Raw genomic sequence first — 14,994 nt, 5'->3', positions numbered from 1 at the left:
TCGCTTCAAGGATCCAGACGCCTAGCGAGGAGCCTCTCGACCTGTATCTGAAAAACAACAACAGTATGGAATGAGAACTGGAGGTTCTCAGCATAGTAAAAGTGCCATGCATTTAATAAATAAGGTCTTGAGAATGCTTTAGGTAATCCTAGAACTCCGTTATTCAGTTATCCAACTTAATTACTAAATAGAAACCATAAACAGGGGTAGGTATTCTAAATCTGCTTAACTTAATACCTAACTTACTTAATTTCAATCCTAACCTATCACCAAACCATTTCTCCATTTCCTCCATTCCTCCATCATCCGTAATGCAATAGAAACAAGCAACAAAACAAGTTTACGCACAAGTAATGAGCAGATAGCACAAGTAGCAAGTATAACAGGTAGAAGGTGGTATATATCAATTAGGCAAACCAAGGAAATGCATAGCAATCAAAACAAACAAATGCATATGATGCATGCCTGTCCTATGGCTGATGAGGCCTATCTGTCGGTTATCCAGCCAACCCGACAAGTCCAAAAACCTTAGACTGTCCCCTGTCGCGCATCCCCAAGAGTCTATGCATAGAGTTCACATTCATTTATCATATAATCACTCAATGTGGGCTATCCATACCCGGAAATTTATACGTGCCCAGTCACCCTTACGACATAGGGTCAACAGAGTATCGAGATTCAACCTGGAACACATGGTGGCGAGCCACGAATTTTTCAAAAATGGGCAGAATGCCTAGAAAGCTTACTGCAACCAGTTTTTGCCATCCTGTAACACAGATTCATACATCAAACTTTCAACGTCCATAACTTTCTCTACAAAATTCTATTTTTCATAAAATTGTATCAATCAAAAGCTCATAGAACCATCTTTCATTTGCAATAAATCACAACTCAATCCGAAATTTGGGGAGTAAATTATGGATGCCCAAATTTCATCAAAATCACTTTTTTACCAAAAGACTTCCAACCCTCATTTTCACCACATTCATAAATCCTTATCTCTAAAACATGAATATTGCTAACATATCCATTTCCAACTCATCAACAACCACTTCAAACTACCTTTGACCAATCCAATGAGCCATAATCTCAACTTTGCATGAGCATATATCACCTATACATATATGAATAACCCTTCACAAATACCATTCCATTAATGCAATTATCAACCCTTCACACAATATTCCATCAACTCACACAACAACTCTTTATTAACAAACACCAACCATAATCCATCAATATATATCAACACCAACACAATCCATCATAAGCAAGTCCAAGAGCATAAAATTAATAACTTCAATACCTCATAATTCCAATATATTTTCATCAACAATTTATTCCAACAACATTACAAAACTACTCATTAAATGCAATAACAAATTCAACTTATCCTATGGTTCCTCTAACCTAAGTTTTCACAACACCGTAAATATTAAACGTGCAAAACTTAAAACATACCTTGGCCAATCACTTAGTTTCACCCAAGGCAGCCTCACAACACCAAACACAGCCCCTCCAAGCTCAATTAAAACAGCCACAAAGCAAGCCTTGATCACCAACAAGCCTCCAAATACTCCCAATTCAATTCCAATGCATATATACCCACTTAATCTACACCCAATTCATATACATGTTCCAATTTCAGTATTTTCATTATAAATACAATATTGAGCTAGGGTTAGGGTGTCCTTAACATACCCATATGCTCAATAACTTGGGCCCATAAGCTTCGAAAGCTAAATCGAACCTAAAACACCGATTTTGGCAACATTTCATCACAAGAGCTTAATTTCACAAATAGAAAGGGGAAATGAGAATCTGAAATAAAATTGAGGCTTACCCATGAAATTGATCCGATAGAAACATAGAGCTCGATGCGCTGGACGCGTGGCCGCGAACGGCGCGGCGATCGGAGAAGTTACCGCGTTTGGAAATTGAGACAAAGGTTTCTTCCCTTCCCTTCTTCTCCATGCGTTTAGCACCGCTTCTACTATGTTCTTAGAAGAGAAAATGAGCTTTAGCTCATTTATATGCTGGGCTAGTTGGCCCATGGGCCCGGTTTGGGTTCGGTCCAACCGGTTCGACCCATCTAGTCTAATTTCGGGACAAATTTTTCGAAATTGGTATCAAAATTCTCGATTTAAAGAGCTTTATCCTATTTTGATATTAGTTTTGTATTTTTAATTTTTCTAATTAAAATTCAATTTATTTACTAATTATTTACCGATTTTAGCGGGGTTTACAGTGATGGATTGAGAGAGGGAGATAGCGGCGTTGTTGGGAGAGAGGTAGTTATAGCTATGTTAGGGTTACAGAGATGAGAAGAGTGAGTGATGTCAAAGTGTTTAAGAGAATAGGGTTTTCAAATATCAATATATCAGTATATATAATGGGGTAGGAAATTGGTATGCTTTTAAAAAGTGACGAAAATAAAAACAAAATAGCCACGCCTCAAAAGCGTGCCTATTGATTTCTTTAAGCCACTCTTTTGAAGCGTAGCAATAAAAAGCATGGCGACAGCATTTCAAAAATGTCACCATAATGTAAATCTATAGGCATGCTTTAATAGCGTGCCTGTTGCTCTCTACAAATGGGTGGCAAAAAAAAGTATGACAAAATCTCTAATCAATCGCCACCCTTATAAAAGCATGGCCATTGACCCCTTTCGACATGCTTTTAAAGTGTGGCAAAAGAAATGTGGTCAAATCTCTAATCGATTGCCACCCTCATAAAAGGGTGGACATTGACCCCTTTTGGCCACGCTTTAAGAGCGTGGCAAGAAAAAAGTGTATCGACAGACCTTTTTTCTTGTAGTGGGAGTTCACGTGTAGGATTGCTTTGAATTTGGAAAAAAAATGAAAATTGAACCGAATAAATTTTAATTGGTTGGAGTTGGTTTGTGTTTTGAGGGTTATCTTAATTAAATTGTATTTGGACCTAGATATGAAGTCCAGGTTTCTTTGGTGACAACATTCAACTTATACTAGTGTCGAGGTACCACCGTCCGAGTTCCTCGTGAAGGAGGCAGGGGTAGTATCTGCAAGGAACTCTGATGTCTAAGTTAGCAAAGGTTCAAAGCAGGTTTTTCAGTAGATTCGGTTCCAATTATAGTTGAGTATATCCGTATATGTATAGTAGAAAAGATAACCACCTTTTAGAGTAGTTCCACCTTGAATGGTGGATCGCTGTTCCCTTTTTCTTGGGAAGTTGTTTAGATCTTCCTTCTATATGGGTAGGAGATATCTTAGAAGTTAGTTGCTCATTCAAATATGTAAGGCTGAATTCTTCAATTGTTGTCATTGCGCCCGACCTCTATAAGGTCGGGTAGGAGTAGATGACGCCACTTTCGTTGGATGGGTTTTTATTACTTTTGGACCTGGTTTTATTTTGGGCAAGGGTATGAACAGAGGCCCTGTTTGAACCCAAAATTTTATAAGGTTGGACTCGAGCATTTGTAGATTTAGCCTCCCATGTCCGGTATACTGCCTTTGGTAGGTCAGATACTCGTCGCTTTTTTGAAAAAATTTTGAAATGTTGTGTCCCTTGATGGTATGGCGTACGTTACTTTTGCAGTTGCCTTGGGAACCGCGCTTGTCATTAACAAGGGCATGTGGATTTACTCTTTTGCCCCTTGTGTCTTATAAATACCCAAAATATTTCTCTTTCTCTTTTTTCAATTCTTCTTCTGAAATGTTTACCCATTACTTTCTTTCAAAAATTTCTTGAACTTCATTTCCGCATCCGTTCTTGAATTCAAAGTTTTTTTCCATCTTGAATAAAAAGGATTTTGTCTTTGTATTTGGAGTGAAATGTTTGTGTCTTTGTTGTTCAAGCACTTTTTTTTATTCCCATTCCTTCAAGGTTAGATTTTCTTATCTTTTTTAATTTATGTCTCTATTTTCTTGTTCTCTGAGTGGTGTTGTTGCTTTATTTATTGGAGATGTTTTGAAAAAAAATTTCTTCTTTTTTTTTGTTGAATCTGAACTTTTGATTGTTACCGTGAGTCTTGAGTGTGGGGTTTTTGCTGTATTACCCCCAAATGGTGTCAACTTAGCTATTGAAGGTGGCACCATTTCTGTTTCTGGTAATGTGATTGTAGTTGTTGGGTGTGTGAGATGGTATTACATGTTTATTGGGTGTGTGGGATGTTATACGTGTTTGTTGGTAAAACAAATAGCTCTTTCCTCACCCACCCAATTCCGAGCCGAAGTCTAAAAAATAGAAGACCACCGACTCAGGGAGTGTCTATGAGCAGGGCTTTGATGCGGTAGCCTGGACTAAAAATTACATCCTTCCAAATAGTTCTATTAGTATGGACGATGTTTTCATGAAGAGCCACCTTTAAATACTTGCCCGAGGTGGAATTTGGGTGGCTGGGGTGTGTGCTTCATTATTCAAGGAGTTAGAGAAGAATTTCCTTGGTGCCACCCAGCATGCTTTGGCTGACCTTCAAGCTGTGGTGGCGTCCTTAAGGGAAACAATCAGAATTGGAGGACGAGAAGGAGTCACTTTTTTCCAACCTTGGAAAATCTTGGGAAAGAGTAAAACTGGTGGAAGCTACCATAGCCATAGCGAAGGACTTAAAAAAGAAGGCTGAGGAGAGTTATACCAGAGTCTCCAAGGAGAAGCTTGACTTAGTAGATGAGTCGCCAACTCCAAGGAGAAATATGCGGAGGTTGAGAAGACCATAGTCAAAGGTGTGGACGAGATGGTGGAAAATCTAAAGGCTCAGTTCTAGGTTGTTGCTCCCAAGGCAGACCTCTCCCTTATTTGTTCTGATAACATTGTGGTTGATGGAAAGATTGTTCCTTTACTTCAAGACAATGAAGACACTCTCGTACCCAACCCGAAGACCTCAAAAGTTCGAGTTGAGGAAGCTTCTCTGAGCTTTCCAACACGGATGAAAGATGAGCCAATCTTTTCTCATATTAAAACTCTTTCGACCTCTTCCATGTAACCCGAAGATATTTCTAACATGACTTTGAACGAGCAAATTCCTCCTCCTTAGTCTTTACTTTCTAAGTATTTGGATGACCCGGCCTATAGGTCATTTAATGAACAATTATTTTGTATTAGTTGTAGCTTAAACAAATTTTATTCTGTTGTTTTAAAAAACTTCTTTTCACTATTCTGATAGTGGCTTTTCGCCTGAATAATTGCAGTGTTAATTAGTTGGTACAGTTGTTAGCTCTTTGTGACCCAGTAGAAATTTCCATTAAGTCGCTTTGATAACTTTTGATGTTTTTTTCGCTAAGTTGGGAAAGATGTCGGTGAAGTAGGTCGGTCATTTCTGGACCTTTCATATGTAAATATTGTTTTCCCTCAAAAGTTTGCATTCTGTTTTTAAGTAGTTGGGCTTATCAAGTTCCTCTTACATTTCATTTTAGATCTAACTCTTTTAAGGCCGGACCATGAACTGCTTATATAACTTTTTACACTAATTTGTACCTCGTCCCTTCATTTTGTCATCCACTCAGATCAGGCAATAATTTTCACGATTTTTCGAGCTTATATTAACTATTTGGATGGAAATTTTGGTAGAAAAAGTATTGTTATTAATAAAAGAAAAAGATTTACATAAGTCCTCTTGCTATTAAGGATTTTTCTTTTTACCCTTAGCCCTTTCTATGGTGCCTCGTTAAAACCACCTTCAGAAAAATCTTTTTTGGGAGAAAACCATGAAGTCGGAAAAAAAAGTATATCAGGGAGCAAGGTGCACTTTCTAACTGTAGTACCTCTTTAACTTACATGCATGCCACAACCTTGGGAGCTCGTTCCCTTTTAGGTTAGACACTTTATAGTGACCTTTTTCATAAGACTCCAATAACTTTATAAGGTCCTTTCTAGTTTGCAGCCAACTTTTTCTCATCCGACTCCTGAACTCCGATGTCGTTTCGGATTAGTATGAGGTCATTTGTGGCAAAGCTTCTTCTGATGACTTTCTTGTTGTACCTCAAGGCTATCCTTTGCTTCAATACTTCCTCTTTTATCTGAGCTTGTTCTCGAACTTCTAGGAGAATATTGAGTTTTTCCTTTTGTGCTTGGACATTTATCACTTCATTATAGAATCTAACCCTTGGAGATTCCTCAGTGATTTCTACAAGAATCACGGCTTTTATGCTGTAAGCAAGTCGAAAAGGTGATTCTCCAATCGTTGAGTGGAGAGTTGTCCAATATGCCCACAAGACTTGTGGGAGCTCGTTACCCATGCTCCATTAGCTTGGGGGTGTTCTACCGACATGAACTGGTGCTTCTAAAGATTAAGTTGGTGAACTGAGTTCTATTATTCATGGTAATAGAGTGTGGGACTCCAAATCGGGTAACAATGTGCTTGTAAGGAAAATTTTAACTTCTTTGAGCTATGATGGTTGCCAAGAGTTATACTTCAATCCATTTGATGAAATAATCAATCCCAACTATGAAGTACTTTACCTGTTCGGATGCTTGTGAAAATGGATGAAAAGGTGAAGACCCCATTTTTCAAATGGCTAAGATGAGGTGACACTGATTAGTTCCTCTAGAGATGCTGCATGGAAGTTATCATACTTTTGATAAGGCGGACATTTTTTGACGAAGTCGAACGCCTCCTTTTGCATGGTCGGCCAAAAGAAGCCAGCTTGGATCACTTTTTTAGCTAGTGATCTTACTCCTAAGTGATTTTCACATATGTCATTATGAACTTCTTCTAAGACCACATTACTCTTGAAGGTCGGGACACACTTCAATAGAGGTGTAGACATTCCTCTTTTGTAGAGAACATTATAGACCAGGGTATAGTTTTGTGCTTCTTTTATGAGCCTCCTTATTTCCTGTTCTTCTCCAAGAATGATATCAAATTTAAGATATTCGATTATGATGGCCATCCATCCTAGGGTTTGGTTGGATATGGTCATTATGCCCGACTTGTCATCTTCCTTTAATATTGATGGTGTGTAGAGAGTTTCCTAGTTCAGGCTTCTATTGTTGCCCCCTGGATTGGTGCTGGCCAGTTTGGAGAAGGGGTCAGCTTGTATATTGGATTCCTGAGCTACATATCTGACCTCTATCTTCGAGAATTGAACTAAATATTCTTGTGCTTCTTCCAAGTATTTCTCCATATTGAGATCTTTAGCCTTCCACCTGAGTTCCTTCTTTACTCTCCAAAATTACTCCTGCTCCAGTTCTAGCTTTTTTGGATGATCCATCTACATATAGATTCTAGGTAGTAGGACTTCCCTGGGCTTTAGTGTATTTGGCCACAAAGTTGGCTAGATACAGGGATTTGATTATTGTTCGAGTTTGATACCTTAAGTTGAACTCAGATAGTTTTATGACCCATTGTAGCATCCTTCCTACAATGTCTGTCTTCTGTAAGATATGCTTCATGGGTTGGTTAGTTTGGACTTTTATAGTATGAGCTTGAAAATAAGGTCAGAGCCTTCTGGAAGGGATGATAAGGGCATATGCAAACTTCTCTATCTTTTGATAGTTTAGTTCTGCCCCTTATAGAGCTTTACTAACAAAGTAGATAGGTTGTTGTCCGTGTTCGTCTTCTCAAACTAACGCTGAGGCTATAGCCCGGCTTGCAACTGCTAGGTAGAGAATGAGCTCCTCCCCTAGAACAGGTCGGATAAGGATTAGAGGTTGGCTCAAACAGTATTTATTTACATTAAAATGACAGTGTTTATGTGGTTTATTCAAAACAATATGAATATTATTTAAAAGTTAGTTAAATTTCTTTTGCAAATATTTTTTATTAGCAAAATATAAGAATAAAATGTAGGATCTACTTGATTGAAGAGTATATAAATTTAAAATTATAAGATTTCTAAATATATGTTTTAGTAATAATTTTTATTTGAAACTAATTAAAGTCTTTTTTATAAGTTATTTAAGAAATAACTTTTATTAAAAAATTTTAAAATACTAAACATTTGAAATCATTTGTTTATATTATTCATTATTTCATAGTTAGATTTTTTACATCTTTGGTTATGTTCTACATAATTTGATGTCAATCCTTGTGTTATCAAAATAATCATCATGTAGGGTGTTTTCTCATATTTTATGTAATTTTTTTTCTTTTTTTCCCACCTTTTGTTAAAGATATCGTTAAAAATGTAACCCTCACTAAACATGTAATACCCTACTAGACAGAGCTTTACGCTTGAACTGTAAAATAGAGGTGGTGTAGTATTATGACCTCTAAAATAAAATATATGCATAATAGTAGTTGAAAGAATTTAATAATTGATGAGTCTTGAAGAAAAAGTTTAAGTAAAATCATTAAAAGAAAAGCGCAATGCTCACATAACAGAAATTTGCGTACGAAGAAAAGTAAATGCACATATATATAACAAGAGCGGAATGTCAAAAGATATAGAATGTCAAGCTCCGTGCTCAACCTGTGAAGCTAAGGCCAGCCGGAGAATATCATATATAAATATACATCCCAAAAGTACTCAAAATACATAACATAAACTCCTAGTTCTTCGTCAAGCCTCTAAGATGTACAAAAGTGAAACATACACAAAGGAGAGTCTAAACATATATATATATATATATATATATATATATATATATATATATATATATATATATATATATATATATATATATAATACATCAGCCCGACTTTGCCTATAAAAGAAACTCTATACGCCTAGCGAGGTGCCTCTCGACCAATACCTGAAAATAATAACATATGTATGGAATGAGAACCAAGGGTTCTCCACATGGTAATGGTGGCAACATACATAATATATAAGGCCTCGGAAAAGTCAGAGGTGATTCTAGAACTCCGACACTCAGATAAGTTATCTAAGGCCCTTAGGTTCTAACCAAATCCTAACTTAACCCCTCATTTTTCACTTTCCTCCAACCTTCCAAGCTCCAGTGGAATAACTCTTGTCATTCCTCTGCCAGTCAGGGGATCTCTCAATTGCATAGACATATAATACATGCAAGAAAAACACAAATAGATTATAGTTATAGCAAACAGAACATATAATAGTTAAGCATAGATTATCAAGTAAGCAAACCCAAGTAATGCAAACTCAAACAAAACAGACAAATGCACTTGATGTATGCCCGCTCTATGGATGATGAGTCTCATTTGTCGGTTATATAGTCAAACCCGACATGTCTGGTAGCTAACCTTGGACAATCCCTCCGTGCACGCATCCCTAAAAGTCTATGCATAAATTTACAATCAATTATCAAAATCAACTCATTGGAACTATTTCTGGGGAGTTAAAGTGTCCGACCACATCTTGCGACATAGGGTCAATGGAGTATCGAGTCTCAACTTGGAGAAAGTGGTGGCAAGCCAATGCATCTACCCAAGGAAACTCATATCTTAGATAAAAAAAGTGCACAAGCCAAGTCATTATTCGAGTTCAATTATTCTTTTTCATCTTAGCCATTATTCATCACATATTTAGTGTTTCAGCACTTCACAATCATAATTCACCACTTCACAAACTTTCTTCACTTCCAAGTTACCTCTCTTTCAAGGTTCACCCACTTTACTGTGATTAAAACTAAGTTTTAGGATATTAGAGAGTCAAAATAGAGGTTTAGAGGTTAGAGAATAGGCTAAAGTTCATAAAAATGCATTTTCCCAAAAATAAAGGATCTCATATATGTGAGATCTGTCCGCGTACGCGAGTACACTGGACAGAAGCGAATGGTCACATACGCATGCCATGTCTCGCATTTGCGGGGGTCTAATACGCTCGCGTACCCGAGTTCCACAAGATAGTGGCAAATTCTCACATACGCAGCCATATGTCCACGTATGCGGGCCCTGTATTTTCTCAAAAACCTGTTACAAATCTGCAGAAACACTTTTACACACCAAACTTCTGACATGATAACTTTTTCATTGGAAAATATTTTTAGTCCATTCTTCAAACAACGAAAACTTCATGGACCAGATTTTCATATGAATCAAGTTTGGTGAAGTTTGAGGGTCCGGAAGCCGAGTTATAGCCCGCCAAAGTTTGATAAAAAATTGGATTTCTCATCAAAATCACAAACCTCCATTTTTTACAAATTTCCATTTCAAAACCAAGGTTTCAAGTTCCAATTCAAACCAACCATATCCAAAACATGCCTAAACACTCTTCATTTATTCCACAATATGTCAATACTCAAAATTCGTACTCCTCTCCCAACAATCCAAAATCAAGCAACATAATTCATCAATATATCAACAATTATAGTTCAAATTCATCATCCTCATCACAAGCATCGATCATCAATTCATTCTCAAGCTAACTCAACATTGTTAATCAAGATTACTAAACATTAACATAATTGTACATTCCAACTTATCCTATGATAATCTAACCTAAGTTTTCACAGAACATTATATATTACCTACAAGAAACCAAAACCATACCTTGGCCGATTTCTCCCTAAGCCTGGAATGCCACAAATACCACCATTCCACTAATGTACCAAACACCAAAATGCACACCAACAGCAAGTCTGCTTCCATGGCCTACCATCAAGCTTCCATTACAACCAATTTGATCCCAACAGATATAATCTAAACCAATACAAATTAATATCACACAAAATCAACTAAGTTAGCTTGATCCTGAACACCAAAACATCACAATTTCAATAACAAATGTCCAATTTTTTTAAATTTAGGGGGAGGAGAGGCTGAGAATGAATTTGAGTTTTCCTTACCACAATGTTTGGTGGGTTTTGTAGAGTTCGACGCAGTGATCATGTGGCCGCAAGCAATGCGGCGATCAGAGCTCCGGATTGGAAGTTATATGAGATTGAATGGAAGGTAGGGTTTGGTTTCACAAGTTCTTCTCCCTCTTGTGTATTTCAGCGGGCATGCATATAAAGAAGGGGAAGGGAGGCTGAGTTCACTAAGTGTGGGTTGGATTGGGTTGGGCCTTGGGTCCAACGTGGGCCCAATTCAACCGATTTGGCCCGTTGGCTCGGTTTTGGGCTAAAATCTTTAAAATTAGTGTTAAAATTTGTATTTTTAATATTTCTACCCGGTTGGATTAATAAAATTTAGTTTCATAATTTTTTGATTAATAATTAATTTATTAACTAATTATTCACTAATTATGCAGAGTTTACAAAACAGATCCGAATTAGATATGATTTTCATTGGACAACCCGAATCCACACACAAGCACGGATAGAAATGTCATCCTCTTTCTTGTTCAGTGACGATTCATGGTATTCGTTGCTGCCTTCTATTTCTACTGCTAAGACCGCCTTCGATGACCACCACAATGACAGATAAAATACCTTGGCTAGATGCCACATATCCCGAGTCATCGCTGATGATCTTTGAATCGAAAATCTTCAACGCTAAATCACTACCACATTCTAACTCTTCATCATTCCTAGGAAGCTCATCTTGAATCTATCCTAAGTCACTGATTGGACTATTTCTCCAACTAGAGTGCCGCTTCCCTACAGAATTCCAATGACTACGAAGCTTTTTCAAAAGATAAGTTTCTTCTGCCACCAAATCCCCATCAAATGGATGTGCCCCGATCACCGCCTTTCACGGTTTCACATTAACACCCTTTTTTGGGCTAATAATGGTTCATTTTTCATGTTTTTGTCGCCCCACTTGATAGTCCTCACTATAAGACTCTATTTTTTGCATTCACTTTCTAGTCTTGTCCTCATGGTAATAATGAATTAGTTAAGCACCAATCACCAATGTGATTCTCCCCACTAAGTAGACAAACTTTCCTTTAAAATTTATTTGCCATGTGTGTCACACATCTACTGGTAGGTTAATCTCTTACCATCCTTAGCCACCATTCTTTATGCCACCATTGAACTGATCAATTTGTTATAATGTTGGTTAAAATTGACACCTAGAGCATCTCTAATGCATAATTTTAATTTCATTTTATGGTCCTACAAAGTGCCATATAAGTATTTGTGGGACCATATATCATAAAATTTGATTTGAAACTCAATGTGAAATTTGTCATTCCAATGCGTAGTCTCATTTTACTAATAACAATACAATAACATTACAATGTTCATTTAATAAGAATTTAATAAAGTATTCAAGTAGCATTATTTTAATGATCTTTCTTTAAAATGATACGGTATCTCCTTTTTGATACCAATATCATTTCAGAATTGGTATCCAAACTAAATTTTAAATCATTTCAATTACAGTAAAAGTAAAAAGTGATACCCAAAATTGATTTCATTGGAGTTGCTTTTCTAATGTTATTATAGCTTAGTTGTCTAGCATTATTCATAAAATTATTATTTCAAATTAAAATGTAGGAAATATTCATGGCCGGATCAGAAACTACAAGCAGCACGATAGAGTGGGCACTCACAGAGCTTCTGTGCAACTGCAACTGCTTAATGACGGTAAAATCTGAGCTCAACAGAGTGGTTGGAACCGCAAGGGAACTCGAAGAGAGTGACATAGAAAATCTCCCATACCTTCAAGCTGTGGTGAAAGAAACACTTCGCTTGCATCCTCCCATTCCCTTGCTTGTTCCTCGAAGGGCTATTCAAGACACAATGTTCATAGGATACTACATACCAAAAGACACGCAGGTCTTCGTGAATGCGTGGGCCATTGGAAGGGACCCAGATGTTTGGAAAGACCCTTTGACCTTCAAGCCCGAGAGGTTTATTTTTTGTGATGCTGGGTCAAAGGTAGATTATAAAGGTCAACACTATGAGTTCATTCCATTTGGTGCTGGGAGGAGGATGTGCGCGGGGGTTCCACTGGCCCACAAGGTCCTCCATTTGGTGCTGGGGTCACTGCTACATTGCTTTGATTGGGAGCTTGATAGCCATGTCACGCCATCAACCATGGATATGAGGGATAAATTGGGAATTACAATGAGGAAGCTTGAGCCCTTGCTTGCAGTGCCGAAGCTTGTTGCTCCATCGTGAGTCTCAAGGTTAATTCATCAAGACGTCAACTGCATTTCGTATGGGTTAATCTATTATATGTATGTCTTGTCACTTTCTTTGCTGTTGTTTGGTAGCGAAATATTTATGTCATATTCACCCTTTTAATGTATTATGTACGTGGTTTGATATGTTGGTGTCTATGTTAAAAAAGACACGCTATGTGTTCATTATTTCAATTCATGCACGAACACATCAAAATGGAGAATTTGGATGGAATGAAAACTAATTGTATGAATTTTATTGGGATAGAAAGTAACTGTCAATATTCTGTCTAGCTTTCATTTAAACATTGAGAGTTTATGAATTATGATTTATGAGGTATTATGCAAAAGTAGTGAAATATTTATCATCTTCACCCTTTTAATGTATTATATACGTGGTTTGATATGTTGGTATCTATGTTAAAAAAAGCATTGTATGTGTTCATCATTTCAATTCATGCATGAATGATACAGATTTTACAACCACAAACTACTGATAAGTGCTCTAGGTCATATCAAGTAATAGTCAATCGATTAAGTAAACAATAGTTATCAATTATTCTAGTCAGACAGTCAAAATTTAGGGTTTTTAGAAAGATTTGACATTAACAATTGAGGCGGAGTGAAATCGTCGGTTCGGAATTTTCACGAAATAGTCACGTTGCAAGTATAGTTACAAACCAATAGATAACTCACAATCAAAGTTTAATTTGTTTGTCAGTTAAGTCAAACCAATAAAAATACCCAGAGTATTAGATCTTGGGTCGTCTTGACGTTGGAATTTTTGCTAGTAAAGAATTTTATAAGAATAGTCGCGTTTTAGATATAGATTCTAAACCAACAAAAATTCCTTCGTGCAAACGTTTTGGTTGTCACAAGTAACAAATCCCTTTAAAATTGATAACCGAGTATTTAAACCTCGGGTCGTCTTCTCAAGGAACTGCAGGGAAGTATGTTTTTATTATTGGTTATGGAGATTGTAAATTGGGGTTGAGAATGAAGAATTAATATAGCAAATAATTTAAATGGCAATTAAAATAAATAAATACTATAAAGCAAACCCTTTGGCAAGGTACAAGAAATTGGAAGTCCAAACTTAGTTATTCTTATCAATAATAATGAAAGTTGAATCTTAATTCCACTTGGTTAACCTTTGCTAAAGCAAAGGGAAAGTCAAGGGACTAATTAGTTTGACCTTCGAATCCTATTTATTTCCTAAGAAAAGGTTGGGATTATTGAAGTTCAGTTCAATTAGCAAAGATAACAGTTATCAATTATGTGGAGCTAAGATAACTCCTGAGTTACTGATTTCTTAACCAAGACCAAAAGGAAAAGGAATTAAATCTACTAGAATAAAAATGTCTTCAGATTGGGAATAATCAATAACATAAATAAAAGAAAGCAATATTAACTGGAATACCTCAAATAACATTAATTCGAAAGAGTAATATGTAACATAGAAGAATTCATAAACTGATTTGAAAAGCAAGTAATGAAAAAGGAATATTGAACCTGATAAGAAGATGAGATAAATTCCTAATTTCTAAAAATCCTAATCCTAAATCCTAAGAGAGAGGAGAGAGTCTCTCTCTCTCAAAACTACATCTAAAACTAAAATGATGAATTATGAGACCATTCTTATGAATGAATGGATTTCCCTACTTTATAGCCTCTAATCTGTGTTTTCTGGGCCGCAAACTGGGTCGAAAACAGCCCAGAAATCGCTGGAGAAGAAATCTGCCACGCTGATTTTTGTAACTGCGATGCATCCGCGCAGATGACGCGTTTGCGTCGCCTAGCGTTAGGGCAACTATGGCATATTATATATCAAATCGAAGCCCTGGACGTTAGCTTTCCAACGCAACTGGAACCACGTCGTTTGAACCTCTGTAGCTCAAGTTATGACCGTTTTAGTGCTAGAGGGTCAGGCTGACAGCTTTGCAGTTCCTTCAATTTCCTGTATTCCTTCCGCTTTTGCATGCTTCCTTTCTATCCTCCAAGCCATTCCTGCCCTATAATCCCTGAAATCACTGAACACACATATCATGGCATCTAATGGTAATAAGAGAGGATTAATATTAGCAAA

At 36.8% G+C, this 14,994-nt stretch overlaps 1 protein-coding gene across 1 annotated transcript in view; it reads left to right on the top strand.

The window, feature by feature from the left end:
• LOC112696614 (cytochrome P450 76A2) overlaps positions 1–13,199 on the top strand; it is a 32,685-nt gene extending 19,486 nt beyond the window's left edge. Inside the window, exon 2 of the mRNA XM_025749444.3 lies at positions 12,280–13,199. Coding sequence (XP_025605229.1) covers positions 12,280–12,906 — 627 coding nt within the window. The 3' untranslated portion in view covers positions 12,907–13,199. The remainder of the gene's footprint in view (positions 1–12,279) is intronic.
• Positions 13,200–14,994: the final 1,795 nt, after the last annotated feature.

Source organism: Arachis hypogaea, chromosome 6 (assembly GCF_003086295.3).
Source record: "Arachis hypogaea cultivar Tifrunner chromosome 6, arahy.Tifrunner.gnm2.J5K5, whole genome shotgun sequence".
NCBI classification, from domain to species: Eukaryota; Viridiplantae; Streptophyta; class Magnoliopsida; order Fabales; family Fabaceae; genus Arachis; species Arachis hypogaea.
Note: the sequence above shows the minus strand (reverse complement) of the source record. Positions and strands in the feature narration are given on the sequence as shown.